At 38.8% G+C, this 23,226-nt stretch overlaps 1 protein-coding gene across 10 annotated transcripts in view; it reads left to right on the top strand.

Moving 5' to 3' along the window:
• The window catches only part of tcf4 (transcription factor 4), a 177,485-nt gene that overhangs the window by 21,411 nt on the left and 132,848 nt on the right, over positions 1-23,226 (top strand). For all 10 annotated transcript variants that reach the window (XM_086053264.1, XM_086053266.1, XM_086053271.1 and 7 more), the window contains one exon: positions 22,869-22,924. In XM_086053264.1, coding sequence (XP_085909390.1) covers positions 22,869-22,924 — 56 coding nt within the window. The remainder of the gene's footprint in view (positions 1-22,868; positions 22,925-23,226) is intronic.

Below are 23,226 nucleotides of genomic sequence, written 5' to 3'. Positions count from 1 at the left end.
GGACCAATTGTGATATTTTAATGTATTTGCGCAATCTTGTTTTTCTGCTACACATTCCATTTTTTATATTTGAATACTACTTAGCTTGTTAAAGCCCATTCAAAAATTATATTCATGCGCTGTAGCATGACTACTAGGATTAAAAAAATTACTGTAATTTTTCAATGAATTGAATTATCAAACCATTATGGACCAAGCAGAGATTTTTTTTTTCTGGTCAAGACCCTGTACCACTGACTCTGTGTTAATATTAATCTATTTTTATTGTTAATTACTGACAGACAAACACAGATGTTGCTGTGATCTGGTATTCTCTCCTTGCCACAGGTCTTGAATGAGACTTTTTCAGTCTCCATCCAGCTGGCTCGTGCCTGATTTTGACTCATCACATAAGCAATGGAGAGTAACCAGCTGTTTCATATAGCCATATTTATCACAAGAGTTGGAAAGCAGACAGCTGTAACTCAACCAAAAGCTCGAAAAATTACAGCAAACTGAAACTCACTGTCATATTTTAGAATAAAGGGAAGGAATCCTCTGAAAAGCTGCTTTTCAACTGAATGATCTCTAGTTGTTCAGCACATGTCCTGCGGCAACCATGTGCATCACAGTTAAGTAACTAAGTTAGTGTTTCATTTCGAAAGACCGTGTTGATTTGGTTCATATTTAGATGGGAAAATGCCCCAAGAAAATCCTATTTGTCATGTCAGGGATTTTCCCTCCAATGGGTGTTTCCCTCAAATGTCTTTTAGCTTTCCTAGCTGCTTGGTTGCTGTTAATATATATTATGCAGTACACACCAATATGCTGTTTGTGCAACTATTTTATTCTTGGTGTGTTTGTGCATGTATGCGGTGATCTCACATGAATGCAGATATTGTTCCTCCAAGGTCATTGGCACTTTCTTGTGTGCAAGCGTTTGTTGCAGTGTGTAGACCATATTAAGGTTCTCTGAATAGTAACAATGTGATGTGTGAAGCAGCAAGTTCTGTTCTCTGTTAATATAATGACCTCAGTTATAGAGCCTGACAGCCATATGCACACACACATGCACATGCACACACACGCCCCCCCCCCCCCCCCCCCCCCCACACACACACCCACACCCACACCCTCACCCCCACACACACACATATTCAGATACACAGTTGTGTTTCCATCACTACAGAGGACATTCTGTTCGTATCTTCAAAACAGCTACTTAACTAACCAAAATTCGTCAACTACCCCTCATGCTAACATTTTGAAATGTTCCCTCAAATGAAAACAGTTCCCTGGTCTTAATATGCTTATGACAAACTTTCATTAAACTATCCAAAGGATCAAGAATTACAGCACATTGTTAAGCCTCTTGATAGAGCCATGTAAAAAAAAAAAAAAATCACCCTGTTTTTAGGGGATGGTCCTGATTATGCAAATAAGCCACAGCTCACCCCTCCCACCTCTAGTGTGGGGTGTGCCAATGTGTGTATGGCTCTGTTCCCTTCATTACTATGACGACTGCAGAGGGAGTGAGCGCATTTTAAATGTGCTCAAGTGGTAGAACCGAAGCTGAAGAAAAAAAGTGAGCCCCCAGAAAGACAATAAATTTGTCAACAGTATTTTCGTTCGTGGAGGTGGAATTTCATCGCCAAGCGTCTGAATGATACTTTCGAATTAATGTGGGGATTCATGCATGTGGCACATGCGACACAGAAATTGCCTTGTCCTGCATATTATCTTAACAGGCACCTCTTTTGTTCATCCCATCTAATATGCACCCCTGGGGCTCAATGCACGGAATGTTGGAAAACTTCACAGGATGAACAGTATTTCTCACACATGTTGGCCTGTCCACTGAAGCAGTGAGTCCTTACTTTGAATGGAAAGGAATCTGTACAGAACAACAAATGGTTCAGTCCTGACTTCTCAGCCTCACTTGTTGCTGCAGCTATTGCGTGATGAAATAAGAGCAGTTTAATTTTGAAAAGTAATTTTGTCACAGAAAGGCAAAACCTTTATAAAACAACAGTATTAATGTTAACAAACTGTCAACAGCAATATAATGCCAATTTAACAGAGCTGGGCAGTCCGTCCCTGGGCCGGACCGGTCGGACCCTCCGGCCCGGCCGGATGCCCATTTTTGGGGCGGGGGGGTGTTGGGTGACAAATTTTAAAAAAATGGCTGGACTAAGCATGGCCAGAAGTGGATTTTGGTCCGGCCCACTAATCGGCCCTCATGCGTGTGGTGTGCTCGCGAGGCGGCCAAATTTCATCTCAGCCTACTCGGTGAAAGGCTTCTTTTTAGGCTTCTTTCAAAACAACTTGTGTCCGGGAGTATATTCAAGCTGCGCGCAGCATGCAAGCATGGCACATCATGCACTTTCCTACTTCCGGAAATACGTCATTGCAAAACTGCTTTTGTAGTGGTTTGCTGGCATGCTTTTATTTTGAAGGCCGGGAAGTGTGAAGGAGGGGAAGTGTGGAAAATAAGTAACTTGTTGAATGTTTGAAGACTTGTCGTCTGTTGGACCCAAATAATTATACAATACGACAAAACCAACCCCGGGGCTCGCAAAGGAAGTAAGAACACGCAGCTGGGTAAGTACGTGAGTAAATGGCGCGTTTGAAGCATGTCCACAGTGGGTTTGAATAGTAAGTTAGCCAGCTAATTAGCATCTCTCCCGTTTTTGTTGTTGTTGTTTTTTTCTTGGTCAAGGGTGGAGGGTTGCGGCCGGACGGGCAAAAAAAGAGTCAAGTGCCCAGCTCTGCAATTTAACTTTTCTAAATAAATGAACGAGGTGTGTGTGAATTTGGAATTACCCAGTGTTACTGTGCCCCGACACACACACATGCACACGCACACACTTTATTGTGTTCAGATAAAGTAGCAGAGCTCTACTTACTGCGTGCCCTGACATGTATTATGTGGTTTTCAAAGGGGAAGCCTTCACTTGCGTGTTCGCTAGTATGCATATGTAGTATGGTGGGTGTGGGTGTTTTCTTGAAATCAATGAAGTTATGGAGTGCTGCAGCTTTTGACTCAATACACACACTCACACACACCAGCGGTGCCTGTTCTTAGTCAAGTGACACACTCTGCCCTTCTGACATCTGGTCACTGAAACCTGTGGGGGCCTCTATTGGTGTGTGTGTGTGTTCAATTAAATTTTCCTCACTGATATGATTGATGCTCAGCAATTGTGAACTTAATTCTTGTATTTTTAGTTCTTAAGCCACACAATTAGAGATGTTCATATAAAAGTGTATATTGGCCAAACGTAACCAATCTCACAAGGCGAAATGTTTGCAGTACATGAAGACTATTTCTCAAACTGTTTTATTCACTGATGAAGATGTTGCCTGCTACTCTGGAGTTTACAGATAGATGGAGTTATGGTTAGTTAGGTGGATGGCCCAACAAGCCTGCAATGTCAGCAAGGAGGTTGCATTGTTAGTTTTTGGGCTGGTTTCACCATTTTGCCTTCAAGCTGATGTGGACACAAAGCAATGCCAGTCAAATGTGGCAACTTAAAATAATAATGTTCTCGGATACCGGTTATCGAGTGGGAGGGCACCAGTTTAATTTCTTCAAATAAGATTCAAGATCTTGAAGATTACACTATCTCTTGCTTGAAGCAGTTATTTGGTTCAGTAAACTGAACACTCTAAAAACAGTGGGAGTAAAAATAACACAATTTTGGATAAAAAATGGACCGATCCACAACTTGACCGAAACTTTCTTGGTTGTTTTTGCAGAAAACAACCCCAAAATTGGTCGTTTTGTACAAAACAACCCCAAAATTGGCTTTTTTATAAAAAACAATGTAAAAAAGTGGTTCATATTGACCCAATTTGTGTATCGGTCCATTTTTGACCCAAAATTGTGTTATTTTTAACCCAACTGTTTTTCAGAGTGTTTAGTGGAAATAAACATCGCATAAGTCACTATAAGGCAAGGCATGTGCTCAATCAGGAAATATGGGCAATGATAATAATTAAAGCAAAAACGTTATTGTTGTTCGATGCTGATATAGCAGCAAATGTTACGTTATGTAGTGTAGACATGACCTGCTTTCATGCAGATAGCACAGGTTCTAGTACCATTAAGTACCCATGGTTGAATGTAAGTGAGAGTGCCTGTGATTGACTCCCAAAATGAGTTGGGGTAGGTTCAGCTTCCCCAGCACCCTGAACGAAATCAACAAAAGCTGGATGGATGGTCACCGAGTAATTTGTGGACCAACCCTTTAATTTCACTTAAGATGCACACTTGCAACAAAAAGAAGCACAGTTGGGATTATTTATGACCAATATGTGTCATTGTAGATATATTAAAAATAACAAACGGCTTTCATGGAACGGAGAAACATTTGTAAGTGTGTATTAATTGGATTGCTGGTGTTTTTAGACACACTTTATGATTCTCATCTGTGGTGGGATGAGGGTCTTTGGGTTTGTAGCAACACAAATTGGCCTGATGGCAAACAAGCTGTAGAAAATTAGCACTGAAGATGTTTACCTGTTTTCTTAACAAGCCGCATTCTCACTCTGCTGAACAGTTTCCTCTCGATTGATTCAAACAGTACACTGTGTCGATGTTTGTTGAATGTGTCACTCCACTGGGACCATAACGTTTGTATTCAGAGTGTGCCACATGATGTATGAATGTAAATTCAAAACAGTTGACTGACCAATGTGTCATCATTAGTTGAAGAGGTGGATATTTCACTACTCTTGATAGACTATTGGGAAAATAAACTAAAATCAAATTAAATGTGCATAAGTGTTTTTCTTCTTGATTTATAACAGTTCTATAAAAACACATCCAAGTCGTATTTACAAAGAGTTCTAAAACTCAAAGTCATTACAATGATGAATACTGTGTATACTGCATAAATACCTGTATACTGTATTGGAAATGATAGTATTGTGCAACTGAATTGTCACTGATGGTGCAGTGGTTCACTCTTTTGCATATTCTCTGTGCTTGTGAAGGGGAGTTGCTAAAAATTTTCCAGTGGGGTGACACAACACCTCAGTTAGGGGTGGCCATATGTGTGTACACACATTATTCACATTCTTGTAACTACTTCCGTAACAGAGAAGTCATTGTTTATCATACCATCCATAGTCAGGGTTTGATGAAATAAAATACAAACTATATACAGAACCTCGCCCAAAACACTCATAATATAAGCAGGGACAAGTCTAAGTAAAGAGCAACATCTTGCTGATCTTAATTTACGAGATACTTTTCTTTGCCACTGCTATCCTTTTGTGTACAATTTCAGAGTCTACTTCTATCTCATGCACTGATTCGGTAGTTAACAGCCAATCAGAGTGATCAATTGTCAACGATGGCCGACGACGAATCATTCATTGAAATCATATGTAAAAAGCACAATGACACAAAAATCTCTTAATTCTTCAACATTACGAACATTGCTTTTAGGTTTGTTTCTGTATTTTGGGTTTGATTTTGTTTGGTTCTGTATTTTGGGCTTTGTATTCTGTATTTTGTTGGGCAAGAATGGTAGAAGTATGCATTTCATTTCACGAAACCATAACTGTGGGTGGTATGATAAACAATGGCTTCTTAGCCATGCTGTTTGTTGCTATGGTGTAGAGGTAATGCTTTTGATTGACGCTGACTATAAAAATCGAGTGTGTTTTTTTGTTTTTGTTTTGTTTTTTTTACTGAAGAAAGATTATTTTACAATTTGCATTTTAAATAAGCAGTTATTATAGATGACTTGTGGCAAATGGGTTTCACGACACTACATCCATGTGAAAATGGCAGAAAAGTCACAGGAAGAAGAATCTAAAATTGCCCATTGGTATGAATGTGAGTATGAGTTTTTGGGGGTGTTCATTTGGGGCTCAGTTAACTTTTATTAAGTGAGGATTGTGGTATTTGACCCGCCCCATATGTGAAGAGCCCTGAGATAACTTGTATTGTGATTTGATGGTATAAAAATAACATTGAATTGAATTTTCTATATGTGGCCTGTGATTGATGGCGACCAGTACAAGTACATCTTCTGTTCCCGTAACTGAGGATAAGTGGGACGTGCCTTTAAGGCAACATGAACATAGGCTTCAAACTAGTGGAGATTGACGAATCAGCACCTTTGCTGTTTTCCACCAATTAGTGTCAACGTGCAATTTTATATATATATATATATATATATATATATATATATATATATATATATATATATATATATATATATATATATATATATATATATATATATACAAGCAACAGAATTGTTAACTATCAATCAGATGATAATCATATCCTAATAGTCACGAGTCCTTCCCTGCTGAAGAGGAGTATTTCTTGTAAGTAGATTTTCACTGTAACAAAAAACAAAATGCAACTGACTTAAGTTCTTGTGAAGTCGATACTGTTCAGGTTGAGTTGCTTTTCGACTAGTCCCATGGGGTCTTTGGTGGCTTTTAAGGGACTTGCTGAGCAAACAGGAACAACTTTGTTTTGAGATATGCCACAGGTTTCATTCCGCTGTTTGCCTGTACACACACATAATGCACCAGAAGCAATGATGATACTGTGGGCAGGTGCCTGTCATTATTTTCTCATGAGTTTACACCAGCTGCAACCTCCCCTTCTTGAGGTGATGACAGAAGGCTTGGCAAGTGGAGGGAGACAATGACAAAAGGAAGGAAGAGTGAAGGGAGGAGGAGCAGTAGGAAGATCAAAAAGTAAATAAAGAATAAAAGGGAAGGACTTTGGCAATTGGAGGGAGGAACATTGAAAATGTCTGACAGAGAAGGGACAGAAAATCACCTGCCTGACTCGCTATTACAATTCACAATTAGAATTGCGCGTGTGTTGGTGCCATAGCTGACTTTGGACAAAAAGGCAGGGTACACCATGGACTGGTTGCCAGCTAATAACAGGTGGCTAGCAAGAAGTGCAAGATCAGTTTTGCATTGATGTAATTTTATTTCAGCCTTTGAATTAAAGCAGATATCTTGCTCTTTGGGTTAAATCCTAATTAGGCAGAACCAGAATATGATGAAATCCAAGGCTGCCTTTTGTAGTTTTCACACATTAGATATCGTTGGACCCACCATGGACGTACCTGTGTGTTGAAACCATTGCCATAAAAGTAAAAAAATATATATCAATTTCAAGGTGTTTTTTTCAGCTAGTGCACTTTTCCAAGCAAAACTAATCAATTACTGCCAATTAAGTATCGCAGGATCGACTTTACTCAAAATCGTTTTCAAGGGCAAGTTCTCTTTATTTCTTTATTCCATCTAGACCAGGGTGTACCTGGCCTCTCGTCCAAAGACAGCTGGGACTGATGCCATCTCACCTCATAACCCTAATCAGTTTTAGCTGGTTGAAAATTAATGGATGGATGGATGGATGGATGGAGGCCTTTCTTTCCACAATACTTTCAATTAAATGAAACACGTTGTTGTGTTTTAGGCCACACTGTAAGTGGGACATACTAAAGGCGTGGACAAGAGTCATGGATTGTGGTTCAGCTTCAATCGCTTCAGTGACTCTTTTTGTTGTAAATCTTGGCAAGCAAAGATGACATCTTCCGTAGTTCGCAGTAGCACTCTAAAATCTATTCAAGTCAACTGCATATCAACTTGAAAGGACCTGGAGTTGGACAGCATTTTCAATGAACCGGCGATTCCGTTTTTTTCAGTTGGATTCTTCTTTAAAAGAACACTCGTTTGTAGTCTGTCATGGAGGAATTTGTAACATGAGGAGGTTTGCAGGGGTCTGTGAAGAGTGACAGGTCTGAGCGTGATTTTTGAATTTGAGGAGCCTCAGCAACAGGAAGGATTTTCTCTATCGTTCCTTTAAGTGTTTTAAAAGAACATTTCCATCTCTTATTTTGACATCACATGGCCATACCATACAATCATACAAAACGGATTTGTCTTAATCCCTGAATGCAACACAAGTTGTGGCCTTTATCAATGTTAGGACAGTCTGCAAAAAATAAAACCAACAAGTCTGGCGAAACTGAGAGAAAGCCTGCAGGCGCTATCTCTGTGTGTGTCGCTATTTGTTGCTTTGTGCGTGTGTGTGTATATGTTGTGGTGCTGACTTTGTGTGGGTGTGTTTGGCTGTTTTGGCCCGTGTGTGTGTCAAGAGGGTTGTTTGTCGGTGACTGTCAAACTCTGTGTGCAAGCGTGAGTGTATGCGTGTGTGCGTGCGTGCGTGCGTGTGTGTGGGTCCCTACAACCTTGCACCCATGCAGACATGCTAACTCGTTAGCGGCTTCTCACTCCTCGTTTCCAGAATAGGAGGTGCCATCCAGGTGGCAATATCCCACGATGAACCTCTTCCCAGTCTGTAATAACGGTCGCCGTTGGTAACACCTATATCAGGGGATAAAACATGGATTAAACATTTCAACGATGGATGGATCATTCCATTATCACTTCTGAAAAAAAAATCACAACAAATAGTTAAATTTCTGATCAGTGTCATGTCAACACATGAATAATTTCATTTTACAAATCAAAATTGCTCAAATACCCTAAGCTGTCAAGTCAAATGTATTTTTATAACACATGATCACAAAAGAGTATCAAAGCGCTTCACGTACCCACAATTGACAAATAACGTAATTGTAAAGTATATAATTATATACAATGCTTTATGAAGATTAAATCACCTATTTTTTATTGTGAGCATGATCATGTACACATTTTACTTTTGGCCCAGCAAACATACTTGAGCTGGAAAAAAACATCACCTACTTTAAAGGATTTAGTTTTTTCTTTTGTATAAATATACTCTTTTTTTCACAACATCCACAGTGGTCTTATTATGTTTCAAACACTTCATTGAACTCATCAGACCAACCCCGAAGTTCCAAAGTGTACTGAGACCCAGGAAGAGGTGGTGCAAATTCAGAAAGTGATTGTGGTGAGCTTACCAAGTTGAAAACATGGTCCAATTTCAAAATCAGTAATTAAACAACTACAATCTAGGATCTTAAAGCTGAAAGAGGTACAGTTTCATCTGCATCAATTATATTTTTAGGATCTAAAATAAATGTACTAAGGCAGCTCATAAACATAACTTATAACCCTATGGGATGGGCAACTGAAATGATGGAGGGGGCCATCAGTGCCTTATAAGACCACGCACCTCTAAACCAAATGTATGACAAAAATGCCATTTGAAATAGGGACAAATTGCGTGAATACTTGAAAAATACCTAACATGCTCTTCATTTTTCATAATACATTTCTCAAAGCGTGCATAGAAGATCCAGCCTTCAACAACAAAGAGTTTAAAGTAACAATCAAAAAATAACCACATACTGTGTTTTTTTTTTTTTTTTTTTTTGTTACCACAGTACAAGGGGCTCTCACGCATAAAAAAATGATCATTCAAGGACACTGAACAGCAAATCAAAATTAAGCGCAGAGTTCGTTTTGTACATTTTTTTTGACAATAAATAAACTCACAACATTTTTTAAATCGTATTCAGGTACTGTTTGTTCTGCATTTCATTCCTAATCCGTAAAAATGTAGTCATCCGATTCACATTGTAGAATAAGACCCAGTATAAGCACAACTAAGCCATGTCTTCCATGTAGTGGTGAATGGTGAAGTTACAATTTAAAACTATACAGTGGAATACTGCTGGTGGTGGGGGATGGGGACCGGCAAATAGCAAATATCTATGTGTAATTGACATCCACTAAATTGCATTGGGGGGAAAAATAGTTTTGTAAACCTCCCAAAAATTGTCTTAAAAAAAAACAAAAAACAGATACATCTCCAACATACATTTTCCAAACAAAGAATGGGGCTCTAGAACAAAACAAAGAAAATAAATGAAAAAAAAAGTGGGAAAAAAAATTGAAATTGAGTATTTGTGGGTGCATTGTAGTAGCAGAAACATTTATAATCGCCCCCCCCCAAAAAAAACTCCTGATGATAACCTCCTTGGCAAAGATAATAATGTAGCTCCATTTATTTTGAAAAACAGCAACTAAGTTTTTCAACCAACTGTCTTGAGGTAGCACTACTAATAATGATAATGAAGATAAAAATGTCTAACATTTACTGCATACAGTGCTTTTGTAGATACTCAAATTTGTTTTACACATACTGTCGGCAGTGCGAGACACTCAGTGGGAGGAAGCTGAATCTTGTTTCTTCTTTTCGAGTGACTGTGTGACTGATTTCTCAGTAAATGGCTGTTAATGCTGTGATGGTTTCGGTGATCTATTATTAGCAGTTTGGGCGCGCGCTGATGGAATTCACCTGAGCCCCGCTCTCACTTCCTTGTCGCCAACTCACACCAAATAATGCCTCTGCTCCACTTCCTGCACAGGTGCATGTGAATTAATGTGTGTGAGCATTGCTATTTATCTGATTCATAGCTCAAAGATTGCCTATTGATCCCGTCAGACCTGCAGCAGCACATTTGCTCTCACGCTTTCAATGCCGGAGACTGACACTTTTTTTTTCTGTCCAAGGGGACCTCATCAAGAATACTTTGTTTTGTTTTCTTGTGCAACCACCGTGTCATGCAGTAGATGCAGCAGTAGATTCTGTAATGACCCATGCACCACAGTAGCACTGTATCAATCACCACTGAACTGATAACTGGATTTAATGGAAGCACAATTTTGAAGAACAGCCTAACCCTATTAAGCAGATTTGATTCAAATAGGGATATCACGACATTGGCCCCGGCGATATGCATATCGCAAATACATGCAATTAGTTTCTTATGGAATTGTGTGCTTTTATCTGAATTTAACCAGTCTGACTCCATCCAATAGTTGAACATTATCTATGGGAATTACAATTAATTAGCTAAGAATACATTGAGTTTGCTTATTTTGCTGCATTAAAAATATGTCATTCTTTCATTAGATAAGAAAAATGTCATTTTTTAGGTACACGTTAAATATTGCAATAATATCGATATAGTCAACATCCCTATCACATGTCATATGTTATGTCCGTTATCGTGCAGCCCTAGTAGATAATACCCTTTATTTTAAAATACACATTTGGGATATCTGTTTGTGTAATGTTTTGGTCAAAATTTGAGCTACACAGGCCACTTGACAACCATTCACATGTCCATTCAGACTGTCACTAAGCATGAACTGAACCCACATAGACTACATGGACAGCGGAGCAAACCACTACACTAGGAGTAGCTTACATCTGACATGGCCACTTTCATATTTTTCTCGTGAAAGCAATTTCCAAGTTCTTCCATATGGGCCGTTTGCGCTCCCCTCCAAAGGGAAATTGAAATTGTGTTTACACAAGGCTGGCTCTAAAAGGGGGAAGGCAGTCTGTTGTCTCTCATGATGAGTGATGATGTTAGTGGTTGTTTGGGGGTTTTGATATAGTACAGGCTGACACTGATGTAGACAGTTTTATTTACAGCATATGCTGTACATATTTGCTTGTGTGCTTTAGGGTGCATAATGTTTAAAATGGAGTAGGTTCACCTTTACCCGCCTGCAAACGCAAACTCATCAAGCTATCATGTAGTTTACAAGTGACGACAGGACAAAGAGCAAGACAAGGTAAAGCGAGAGATGGGATGATGAAGCTGACTTACTCATTGGAAGCTAGGACTTATTCTGTTGTATGAATGGCAACAGGTGGATACACATCTTTATTTTACTTTCTGACATCTACGGAAGAGCATGGTCCGACATTAATGGTGGCCCATTGGCCTGTGCCAGTATGGCTCTGTCTCAAGCCAACGCATACTTTACAGGCGTTGGCCCGACCAGGAAATGGATTTTGAAGCCCATCACCGATCAGCGAGTTTAAAAAACTGCTAACCGATCACCGATCCGATCGGATGATGGGCCAATTTATTGAAACAACAATATGAACGATATTACATGAATTTGACAGACTGTTACACCCTCGCTGTGAGAGATTCCGCCGCTCCTTCTTGCTTGCTGCCGTCAGACTGTTTAACAAGAACATCGGGTAGTCTCTATAATCTGGCGGATATTAGCGCAACTGTGCAATCCTGCACCTGATCTTATATTGTGCAATACTCAACATTCCCCACTATTGTATTTTTACTCTTATCCAATGCTGTTCCTTATATTTCACTGCAGCACTGCAGCACTGTCACTTGAAGTATTTTTTTCCTCTGTACTATGAACAGGCTAAATAAGTGTTTCTTCATACTTTATATGTAGATGTATTTTGGTGTGTATATACATGTATATATACACATGGTTACTGCGTATATTTACATTGGTTTTTGATTCTGAATGTTTGCTGTGAATGGTATACATTAACGGCTACATTATGCCGCCGTCTCTGTGTGACCTATATCTTTGCTGCTGTAACAATGAAAATTTCCCCACTATGGGATCAATAAAGGCCTTCTTATTCTTATTCTTATGTAAAGACATATCAATACTGTATGTCCTTGGCACTGATTGAGTTAATGTTGGACCCTGACGAGAATTTAGTTGTTCTGCCTGTCACTATACAACACTGGCACAGACAGATGAAGAAATATGTATTAGTCATTGATACCTCATCATTTTTTGGACAAATTAAGTCAAATTGGATAATTTCCCACAGCACCCCTGATGTCGTGGTACAATAGAGTGTCACGGCACCCAGGTTGGGAATTACTGATGAAAGCATATCAGATACAAGATGCATTTTTGTTTTTTAATGATCAGGTTTTGCTTTTGACAACACAGTTTCTGCGACAGATTTGTTGCTCAAAAAAATGAAAATTGTTTCCATGGAGTTGTTTGTAATTTGTCTGTGTCGGAAGAGCAAGCCGCGCTGATGTTTCAGTTGCAGAAAATTTGTTTGGGGTAAATGTTTATGTTTCCTTTAGAGATTAGTCGGTTTCTTCAAGCCATGACCACTATCTTTGCTGACTGTCAGCAATCTAGAATGAATCTTTAAATTAAAACCTTTTACTCGCCCTTCTTCACACCTGACAGGAGCAATCTTCTTCGTTTCAGTCATATTCACCCCAAATTATCTTTCATTTCCACAAGGACCCCTCAAAGTTCCCAAATAGTAAAAACTGCATCCAGGTTTCAGCAGTTGAAAAAAGTGTAGGACGGCAGTGAATAGAACAAAATAAAATAAGAAGGTAGGCTGTTTTCTATTTTCCCTGGTAATTAAAAGCAGATGTCAGGTACAAATTTCTGAGCTTGTTTAACGCAGCCCAACTGTTTACTGATTTACTTTATGCACTTGTTGAAAGACCATTTTGCAGCCCCTCATCCCACCCTTGGACTTTCTCCAGTTTGTGAAAATGTCTCTCCTACTCTCTCGTGCTATGATTAAGCCTTACTTATCCTTCTGTTTGCAGTACCTCGAAGCTGGCAGGTGTCTGTGAGATAGAGTTTTACAAAACCAACATACACAAATAAAACTCCTCAGAGGGGAAGAAAACTTAATTGAATTGTCAAACACAAATCTATCTAGAGACTGTTTTTCTCTCTCTCTCTGTCTCTCTCTCTCACACTCTCTCTCTCTCTCTCTCTCTCTCTCTCTCTGTGTCTCTGTCTCTGCCAGTTCACCTGGTGCTTAATTAGAGTTAATTGATGGATTAACTGATGATTTTAGCTGTTAGAAGTCCAAGTATCTGTGACATCAACGTTACAATTAAATTACATTTCCAAGTTGCTTCTTCCATATGGGCCGTTTGTGTTCTCCTTTAAAGTAACATTGAAATTGCTTTTACCCAAGGATGGCTCTAACAGATACACATAACTTGAGACAGTAATAATGTCATTAGGGTCCTTTGGCTGAAGGATTTGAGGGTTTACTGGTTGAGTTCAACAGTTGATGCTGACATTGTGTCCCTCACTGAGCATTTCAAAGTGATTTACTTGGTTTCTTTTCTGGCATTTTTTTCAATTTTTTTGCAAACAATGAACATGTCAGAAATGAAGAAGACACTGGAAGTTATGATTTAAGCGTACTCAAATTCAAAGCAGTAATGCCATCAAAATTCTCAGCACCATGTTATCAAAGTTAAGACAGAATGTTGTTTTTACATTGGTGAGTGGTACACCCAAGTAAAATATCTTGGCTGTACTCTATCAAGTAAAAAACAAGAGTTTGATTTACCAAAGGATCCCAAATAGTGGCCGCTAAACTACGTGTTCGATTATGCTAACAGAATGCGTGTGCTATTGGCATAGGTGTAAAAGTGGTGGAGACTAGCTGACATATTTAAAAGACGTTGCTCTTTTGGTAGCTCTGATTATTTTCGCCATTAAAATTTGGGGAGTGCTCGGCAAGCCTGAAATGAAGTTTGAAGAGATGGAACTCAACATTTTAGTGGAAGAGGAAAACAAACACGTCATCGAAAAACAATGTATTGCTCCGCTAATTTTGGGGAAGCCAGCAGCTACGTAAAAGCATTTTTTTGTTTGATCAACTCATCTAGAGTGTGTGGGAACTTGATATATTGCCCATCCTGTACTAAAAAAACAACAACAAAAAAACAATCTTGTGACAGCATACTTGAAAAACGATATTGCCATATTAGCTATGCTGAAATATCCCGGGCACAAGAAGATGCAGAACTGAAGAGTTCTGTCAGAGGTGATATGTCATGACTCCTTCTTGTGACTCATAATTTCACTGTACAGTGTTCCCTAACCTTTTTTGCGAAAAAGGTGAGTTATCGATTAATCAACTAATCGGATCAATCACTGGCTGGCTCTACTGTGGTTTTCATTTTGGATGCCTGTTTGGTGTCCTGGGGATGTGAATCAGCTTCCACATCAGCTGGGGTGAACAACCAAGATTTTGTGATTTGACATCTATGAAATCTGAATAAAGTGGAGTGTGACCAGTGTCCCAGAAAAGATTGTGTCCGACCTTAAATTTTCCATGGAATGAAATGCATTTGCAACTTCTTTGTTTGTGAACTCAACCATGCAAATGATTTCTATTCCTCACCGGTTATCATGTATTATTGTTCTGCATATAACTTGCTCTCAGGCAGCCCTTTGGCTCTGTGCTTTCATGTGTATTGTTCTCACTACTTTTAAAAGTTTGCTAACTCTGCCGCTTTTTAGTCTCCGACAATTTACCGTAGCTTTTTTTTTTTTTAATTTCCTTTTGTTCCTCCGGTGGTAATGGTGTGTAGAGATCTAAGCCACAGTTGGCTCGGCTTCACATGGGTTTGTGTGGAGAGACGGGCGGGGGGGGGTTGTCAAAGGAATCGGCTGGGCTACTTATTCTTCTTCCACTGCAGAGAGGGGAAAAATATAGAAAGGGAAGGGCCCTGCTATTATCAATGTTAATCTCTCTTTTTGGAAAGGCATCTGTAGGCTATGAGTATTTAAAAAAAAAAAACTCTGCTGATTCAAGAAAACCATGTTTGAACTTGCTAATCTTTTTTTTTCCTCTACTTTTCCTGTCGCTCCCTCCCATTCTCTCTTTCACTCTATTACTTCACAAGCTCCTCTCTATTCATTTAGTGTGCCATTAGCTCTCCAAGCTGTTGTTTGTTTTGCTACTTTAATGTGCTTTTTTTCTAAACAAAAAAGCGAGAAAACAAGCAACATAAAATGGCACAAGTAAAAAAAAAAAAAGTGAACGATAACGTGTAAAGTAAACGATAACGTGTAGGTTGTGTGCGTGTGTTTCTGTGACTGTGTGCGCGCCTGTGCTTGCGTGCACACACGTGTGCGTGTGTGTACACACGTGGGGGTGCGTGTGTGTGTGTATGAGGCCGTTGGCACTAAACTTACTTGGGTCCAGATGTTCTAATTATAGAACAGCTCTGCTGCCTAATGACAGGAAACACTGGCCCCTGTGTGTGCGTTTATGCTTGTGTGTCCATGTGTATGTTTGTGTGTGTACTTATTGAATGTGTATTTTTGTGTGTGGTTGTGCAGGATTGTATGTGTGCAGAGAATCAATAGGCATAGTAACACACTGAATGTGCATCAGACAGAAGCGTTAATGCATTTCTGGTCATTAACCTCTTGAACCTTAACTTCCTCTTGAAATTCTTCTCTAACTGCATGTTTTGTTTAGCACCTTTAAAACATATTTGTGGTCGGATCAGTTTTGATTGAGGTATTCAGTAATTATATTCATAGAATTTTGGTTGTAATTTGCCACTGTGTAGCCTATTGTGTACCTTTCTGAGGTTATCTATTTAAGAGAAACACACCTCTCAAAATGGTGATGATATAATTTGTTATATGAATAGCACTGATCCCTCATCGTGAATTTTTTTTTCGGGGGGGGGGACAGTAAATATTGTTACTGTTGCGGCTATCATTAGAAGTAGTATCATTCTCATGATTAGTAGTACAAGTATAGTTTCAGTTAGTTATAGTAGTAGTCATAGCCTGTGTTGGGGGACAGCTAAGAGAAAAAAGTACACAGGTGAAAGAAAATAAGTCCAATATCAATTTACTTTTGAATTCCCCTGAAGAATGTATGATCACTTTAATCAACAAAAAAAGCAGAACTATAGCAAGTGGTGCACAAGAGGAAAAAAGGGTTTCCTCAGGCAAAGATAACTGATAACTTTTCCTCATAAACTTGTTATATTTCCACATACCAATCTGTAACATTGATGCTGATCGTTAAACAGCGCACCCCTCAGCAAAAAGCCCAAACAAATGAAGCAATAAACTACGAAACACCAGAATAATTGTCAAAATGTCTAAAAGACTTTCAGCATTCCACACAGACAGCCGCTAGCAGCACTTATACAACCACACAGCAATATGCTAATAAAGACAAAAGAAACACACACCATTTTTTACAATGACTATGATACGTGACATTAACCGCGAAAAAATGTGTTGATTTTTTTTACTGCCAGTGACAAGTTCAGCAGCTTACATTGGTAATATGGTATCTAAATGATAAATAGGTGGGTGATTTGTAACATAACAGTAAAACATTTACTTACTTTTGTGGACGTGCAGGCTAGCCTGCTGCTAGCTCTCCCGTAATTCACCAGCAGTCCGGATGCCTTTGACAGCTCATATTTTTCTTTCTAAATGTTATTTAAAATCAGAGATGGGAAATTCAGGTCCAGAAAGTAAAAACCCTGCCACAGCAATGAATTCGATACAAACACTCACCACTTATTCTAATCCTTTGCATCGGAGTCTTTTTTAAACGGTCCACTTTAGGAAAGCCCAACACATTCGTTGGCTTGAATGGATTACCATAACGATGAGGAGCTTCTTACCTTACCTAAGATATTTACTACCTCCTCATCTAGAGTGCAAATGAATCAAGATTGGCAAAGTCACCTCTGAAAAATTCAACCATACCCATTTTTTTTTGTGTTTTTGGAGCATGCATCATTTTCCTTTTGACAACCAATGACCTGAAAATTATTTTACTCGTTCATTTCAAACAAGGTGACATTATGACAGTACACCTAAAATATCTTCATAGTGTGCATAAAATAATGCAATAAGAAGAAGAAAGTTTGCACATATTAAAAGCCAATCATGTCTTTTAGTAGACTACATTTAAAGTCAGTTAGTAATTTTACTCCTCCCTCAAAGAATTTAACTTAGTTGAAGAATAAAACTCAAATAGGAACACATAAAGAAGAAAAAATACAAGTGGCAGAGAATGCAGATGAACTGTACAAAACGTTCGAGTTTGCAAAGATAAGAAGGCAAATAATGACATTCTGAACTGAATATTACGTCACTTCATTTGTTTGGATACACACGCACACACACACTAGGAGTGGGATTGTGGGTGTCAGACAGTTTAAGCAGCTTTAAAGAAGAAGATTCAAAGACGTAATCTGACTCTTAATTCTTACTGTCTCATCTTCTTGTGTGTTAGAGCTTGTGTGAGTGTATGTGATAACCCAAGATAATAATATGAATGGGGTTCAGTCAAAGTACAAGAAGCTTCTGTTACACTTGGAACTCAATGAAATTGATTCTTTCATCCCTAGTCGCTCAACCATGCTTCAAAATATTTAAGATACCGCCTTGTGGTGATGCTTGGTTGCAGGCAGCATGGTTGGTCTAGTGGTGAACATGTCTACCTTTTGAAATCTTGGCTTTGGCCTTCCCGTGGAGTTTGCATGCTCTTCCGGTGCTTGTGTGCGTTTTATCGGTGTACTCCTGATTCCTGCCACATTCCCAAAATGTTAGATTGAGGACTTGAAATTGCCCATAGGCGTGAATGTGAGTATGAATGATTGTTTTTCTATAAGCGTCATGTGATTGGATGCGAGGATTCCACCCGTTTTACGCTGAGCACAGTTTACTTTCTGTTACCAAATTATCAGGTGTGTCGGGGGCGCGGCAACTCTGTGCGCTGCTATGCCCAGTGAGGCACATCGTTGTCCCAAAACATGCTAGACTAGACTTGCCTAGGGACTAAAATAAGGATGTGCCCCCCTTTTACTCCGACCGCACACAATTTCAGAAACGATTCATTTGTTAGGAACATTTAGTCTGAAGGGAAAATCTGGACTGAGCATCTCTTGATTTCATTTGGATAGTCAACAATTTGTCTTTAGGATTGTCACTCAATGACTATGTGCTGTATGTGTGGGCAGTGGAGGATGGGCCTGACCTATAGTTACTTATAGAGAGCAAATGAGAGAACAGTGGAGCTATACATCTTACACAGGTGCAGTCACGCATGCACGCACGCAAACACACACAAACGCACACACATCAGTGCTGGCGGCCGTGATGTCCAGTTTTTTTTTTTTTTGTCTGTCTCTGTGCGGCCCACGTACACACACATGCGTACCAAACGGGCCACGGCCCGGTACCGGTCCACGGACCGCTGGTCGGGGGCCGCTGGTTGGGGACCGCTGGTTTATGGTGTCTAGCTTGTGGAGGAAAGTTTTTGAAGCAGGTCTGTAAGATTCAGAAGGGAGCCGTTTTAACAAGAGAGTTTAGCAGAATGTATGAATGTGGATTTGTACCACATTTGTACCAGTCAAGAGAGCCTAATTTGTTTTTCATTTTTGAGGTATGATTTTTGATGTGTGTTTTGAATATAAGTGAATTGTCAAATCAGATTCCTAGGTATTTCTAGAAAGTAGTAAAGTGAACAGCGGCATTAACAAGAGATAAAATATTGTTGGGGGGCTCGATTTGTGGATTGAGGTTTCTATGAAAGATCATGCTTGTAGTTTTACTTTTGTTTAATATCGTCCAGGTAATAAAAGCACCCAGATGATGACTTTAACTGAGTGTGTAATTTATTACTCTCTGTACAATGGATGAAATAGAATGTGAGCAAAGCAAAGAATGTGACCTTTAACCACTCACATGCTTGTTTGGTAATCGACCCTGAAAATCTGCCTTCTTTCACATTTCTATAACTGAAGTAGGAATGACATACTGTATGTCATATGACAAGTTACAATCATCCCTATGGCAACCATCCCTCCCGGCTCACTATCTCCAACCCAAAACTCACTCACAAAGTAATTATAATACATTCATACATGAACCTTTTTTTTTTGTTTTCAGCAATGATTAGGAGTAAAGGCCAGTATTTGTGTTTCCTCAGCAGTAACGCATAATACACATACGCACACACACGCCGGCTAATAGCATTAATAGGGGTCTGTTTTGTGTCAGGCAGGTCTTAATATGATCATTGTGTGAGACATGGAGCTGTCTGTCAGTCTAAGTTCATTAACCGATGATAGATCACCTACACTGTATGCGGGCGTGTGCGTGTCCGCACGCACATGCGTATGTTAGCAATGGCAAGAGTGGGGGGTGGGGGAAAAAAAAAATCTCCATTTGTATTTAGCCATTTGTGTGCACCCCTACCCCCCCCCCCCCACCTCCCTCTCGCTAGTGTAATTTATAGCCCTCAATCGGAGGCCTTATCAGGTGCAGGACACATGGACGCCTCCTTCTTACTGCCTCCTCCTCCAAGTCTTTTAACTTCTGCACACTTTTTCTCACCTATTTTGCACTCCTCCTTCTGCTTCAATCTGCTTTCCCATCCTCTCGATTTTCCCTATCGAATGAAGCTCTCTAATTGTCAACCTCCCCATCCTCTTCAACATGACTTCTGCTTCTAGACCCAGTACCTCCCAACTCTCAACCTATCAAATGTCTTTGGCTTATGCTCCGTTTAGACATTTGGTGGGATACAGATACCTGATGCCAAGATATAAAAAGCTTGATGTAACCTTGTCAAATGTCACACTCTCATTATCTATCAGTTTATAGTTTCTGAGAACAAGTGATTCGAATAATGGGTGGATGGATACAATTATTTTGTAGTAGCACCGGTGATTAAAGTGTGTGCCTTACACTTCCAAAGTTCTGGGTTTGAATCTCAGCTCTGGCCTTCATGTGTGTACCATATTCCGAAAAATGCATGTCAAGCTCATTGAAGACTCTAAATTGTTATATAGGTGTGAATGTGTGTGTGAATGCTTGCTTGTCTAAACCAGTGATTACCAACAGAACTTTTCTCAAAGTAGCTCATCAGTGATGGGACCTTGTGATTTCCTTGGAATGTTGTAGAGGCCTTTATTTGAAAAGGCGATTGATATGCATCTGTTTGTTACCTTGTGAAATCATTGTTATGATTATTGTGAGAATTCATTAACATAATCAGTGTTAACATGGATTAATATTTTAGTGCAGTAATACAAAATTATCTATCATTATTGTTTATTAGAGATATTAGAAATTGGTGTATCCAACTGGTATGCCTTTGCATGAATGTGTGGTGAAGTAGCAGCTCTCAATTTTAAAAACATTGGTGACACCTGGTCTGAACTGTATCTTACCAGTAGCTGACTGGTGACCAATCTGGGATAAGCTCATATAGACTCCAGCTCACCCATAACCCAAATGAGGACAAGTGGCATGGAAAATGGATACATGGATTTGTGTTTCTGAAATACTGGAAATGATACAGACAAATATATTTTGACATATGTACTACTTTACCAATAAAGAGCCTTGTAAAAAAAACAAATATATATATTCAAATTACTCTTTATCTTTAAACACAAAGGTATTAACGTGTATTATTTGGTTCATACTTTGCAGTGGTGTAGAACTGCATGCAAGTTTTTGCAAACATTAACAATGTGACAAGTGGCCGCCATCTTTTTTGTTTTCGAATTTTTCCCAAAAACTTTGCTCTAGTTAATCAATCCCAAAGAAATAATTATGTCTTTTCACAGTCCAGCCATTCAATATATATATATATATATATATATATATATATATATATATATATATATATATATATATGTTTTGTTTTTTTTTGTTTTTTTTTCAAAATGTTAGGGTAAAAGAGGGTCTGGAAATGTCTGATACTGAATGAGTTAAGTTGAGTTTTTAGGGCAAGTATCTGGATTTGAAACATCACGGTGATTTTGACTCATTGTTGTCTGGGAAGTTTTGCCTAATGAGCAAATAGTGGATATGTATTTTTTTTTTTTTTTAACTGAAACTTCTCAGTTAGTCGGCAAAATGTGTTCTCTGAGTCGAGGATCACATCAAAGGGTTTGAAGAGTGTCAAGGAATAATGAAGCTGTATTGTTTTACTCCAATTTGAAGGTGTTTTTGTCTACCGGATTTTTTTAAAGGTGATATCACACAAAAACATTTCTCTAAAAGGACATTTTTCCAACACAAAAACACAGAATTTCTTTGAACCCCATTGTCTGATTTTCAAATTTCTTGGTGCATTGTACTGAGGATGAAGTGGCCATTCCAACCAAACTTATTTCGACAGACTGTCATTTTGGTGAAATCGTGTCATGTTGCTACTATGTATCGTGTGAGTTTCACATCAATGTATTAACGTGTTAGTTGTGTGTAGGAATGTATTATTATTTTTTCTATCATTGTCTTTTTTTGCGCCACATTACATCTATATTGTATCTAACCTCAAAAATATTTCTGTCTGCCTAAACAAATGAGCAGTATAGAAAGACTAAAACTCTAAAATCAAGTGTTTATAGAGGGCATTTAGTTTTCCAAGGTTGTTTGCCTGGAAGTACATTCCAGCATCATTTGCTTGTGGCCGGAACTCAAACTTGTGACCTCTCAGGCAAGAGACTGACCTTTGCAATGCAGTGTGATGGCAGCAAGGATTAGTGGTCTGTGCGAGGCTTAAAGGTCCATTACATTTCATAGAGACATTAAAGGCTCTGCAATCATAATCAATAATGTTTAATGACATGGAGAAAGGAGAGATGATGATTTACTCTGATGTAGTTGATTACACTCTTAGGCTGTACACAGAATGTACGTACACACATGGCATACACACAGCATGTAGTGTACAATGCTGTTGAGTGTTTCGGATAAAAGTCTTTGAGGTATATTGATGACGTGGGATTAATGGGATTAAAATGACTATTTCTGTACATGAACGACAACAACAACCACATGCTCCGGCGATTTTTCTCATCTTTTCATGAAAAATATTGCATAATATTTGAGCAATTCCTAATTAAAAAAAGATTCATTTGCAAATGCATTTTTATTTCCAAGCATCCAACCATCCATCCATCTATTATCAATGCAGCTTTTGAGTTGCAGGTGACTTTGGGTGGGAGATGGGTACACCCCGGAGTCATCACCAGCCAATCAGAGCACATATAGAAAAACTACCATTCACACCTATCGACAATTTTAGATTGTTCAGCTAACGAATGTTTTGGGAAAAGAAGGAAAAGGAAAAGAAACCCCACGCATGCACGGGGAGAACATGCACACTCGAGAATCAAATCCAGAACCTCGGAATCATGAGGCAATCGCGTTTACCCTGCCCAATTTCATATTTTTTAAATAACACTTTTCATTGTGTGTTGTATATTTTAGTCTCTGTTATTTATTTCTGTTCGCCTTTGTCTGTCTCTTTCACTATGCTACAGATATGGAGGAGAGAACGAGTGCAGGGTCATGGGCAAGTGGAAGTCGTTCTTCGAAGGTAAAATGATAAAAACAATAACAATAATAATAATATTAATATTAACAATAATAATAATAATAATAATACAAACTTGATTTACTGATAAATTGAATTGACTGTTGTCATTGCAGCACTTCATACTTTGTTTGTTGTGTGTCATAAAATAGTTCAACCCAAAGAACCAACACAAATTAAAATCAAATAAAAGAAAATATGAATTTTGGAAATTATTCAGGAAACAGATTAGATTTAATGGGCGCAATAATTGCAACACTTTTTAATTATGATTAATCTATTATGAGTATGGCTTTCTCCCTCAC

The sequence above is a fragment of the Filicampus tigris genome, chromosome 15 (assembly GCF_054856515.1).
Source record: "Filicampus tigris isolate MCC_2025a chromosome 15, RoL_Ftig_1.0, whole genome shotgun sequence".
Taxonomy (NCBI): domain Eukaryota; kingdom Metazoa; phylum Chordata; class Actinopteri; order Syngnathiformes; family Syngnathidae; genus Filicampus; species Filicampus tigris.
The sequence above is the reverse complement of the archived record's forward strand: the minus strand, read 5'-3'. Positions and strand labels throughout refer to the sequence as shown.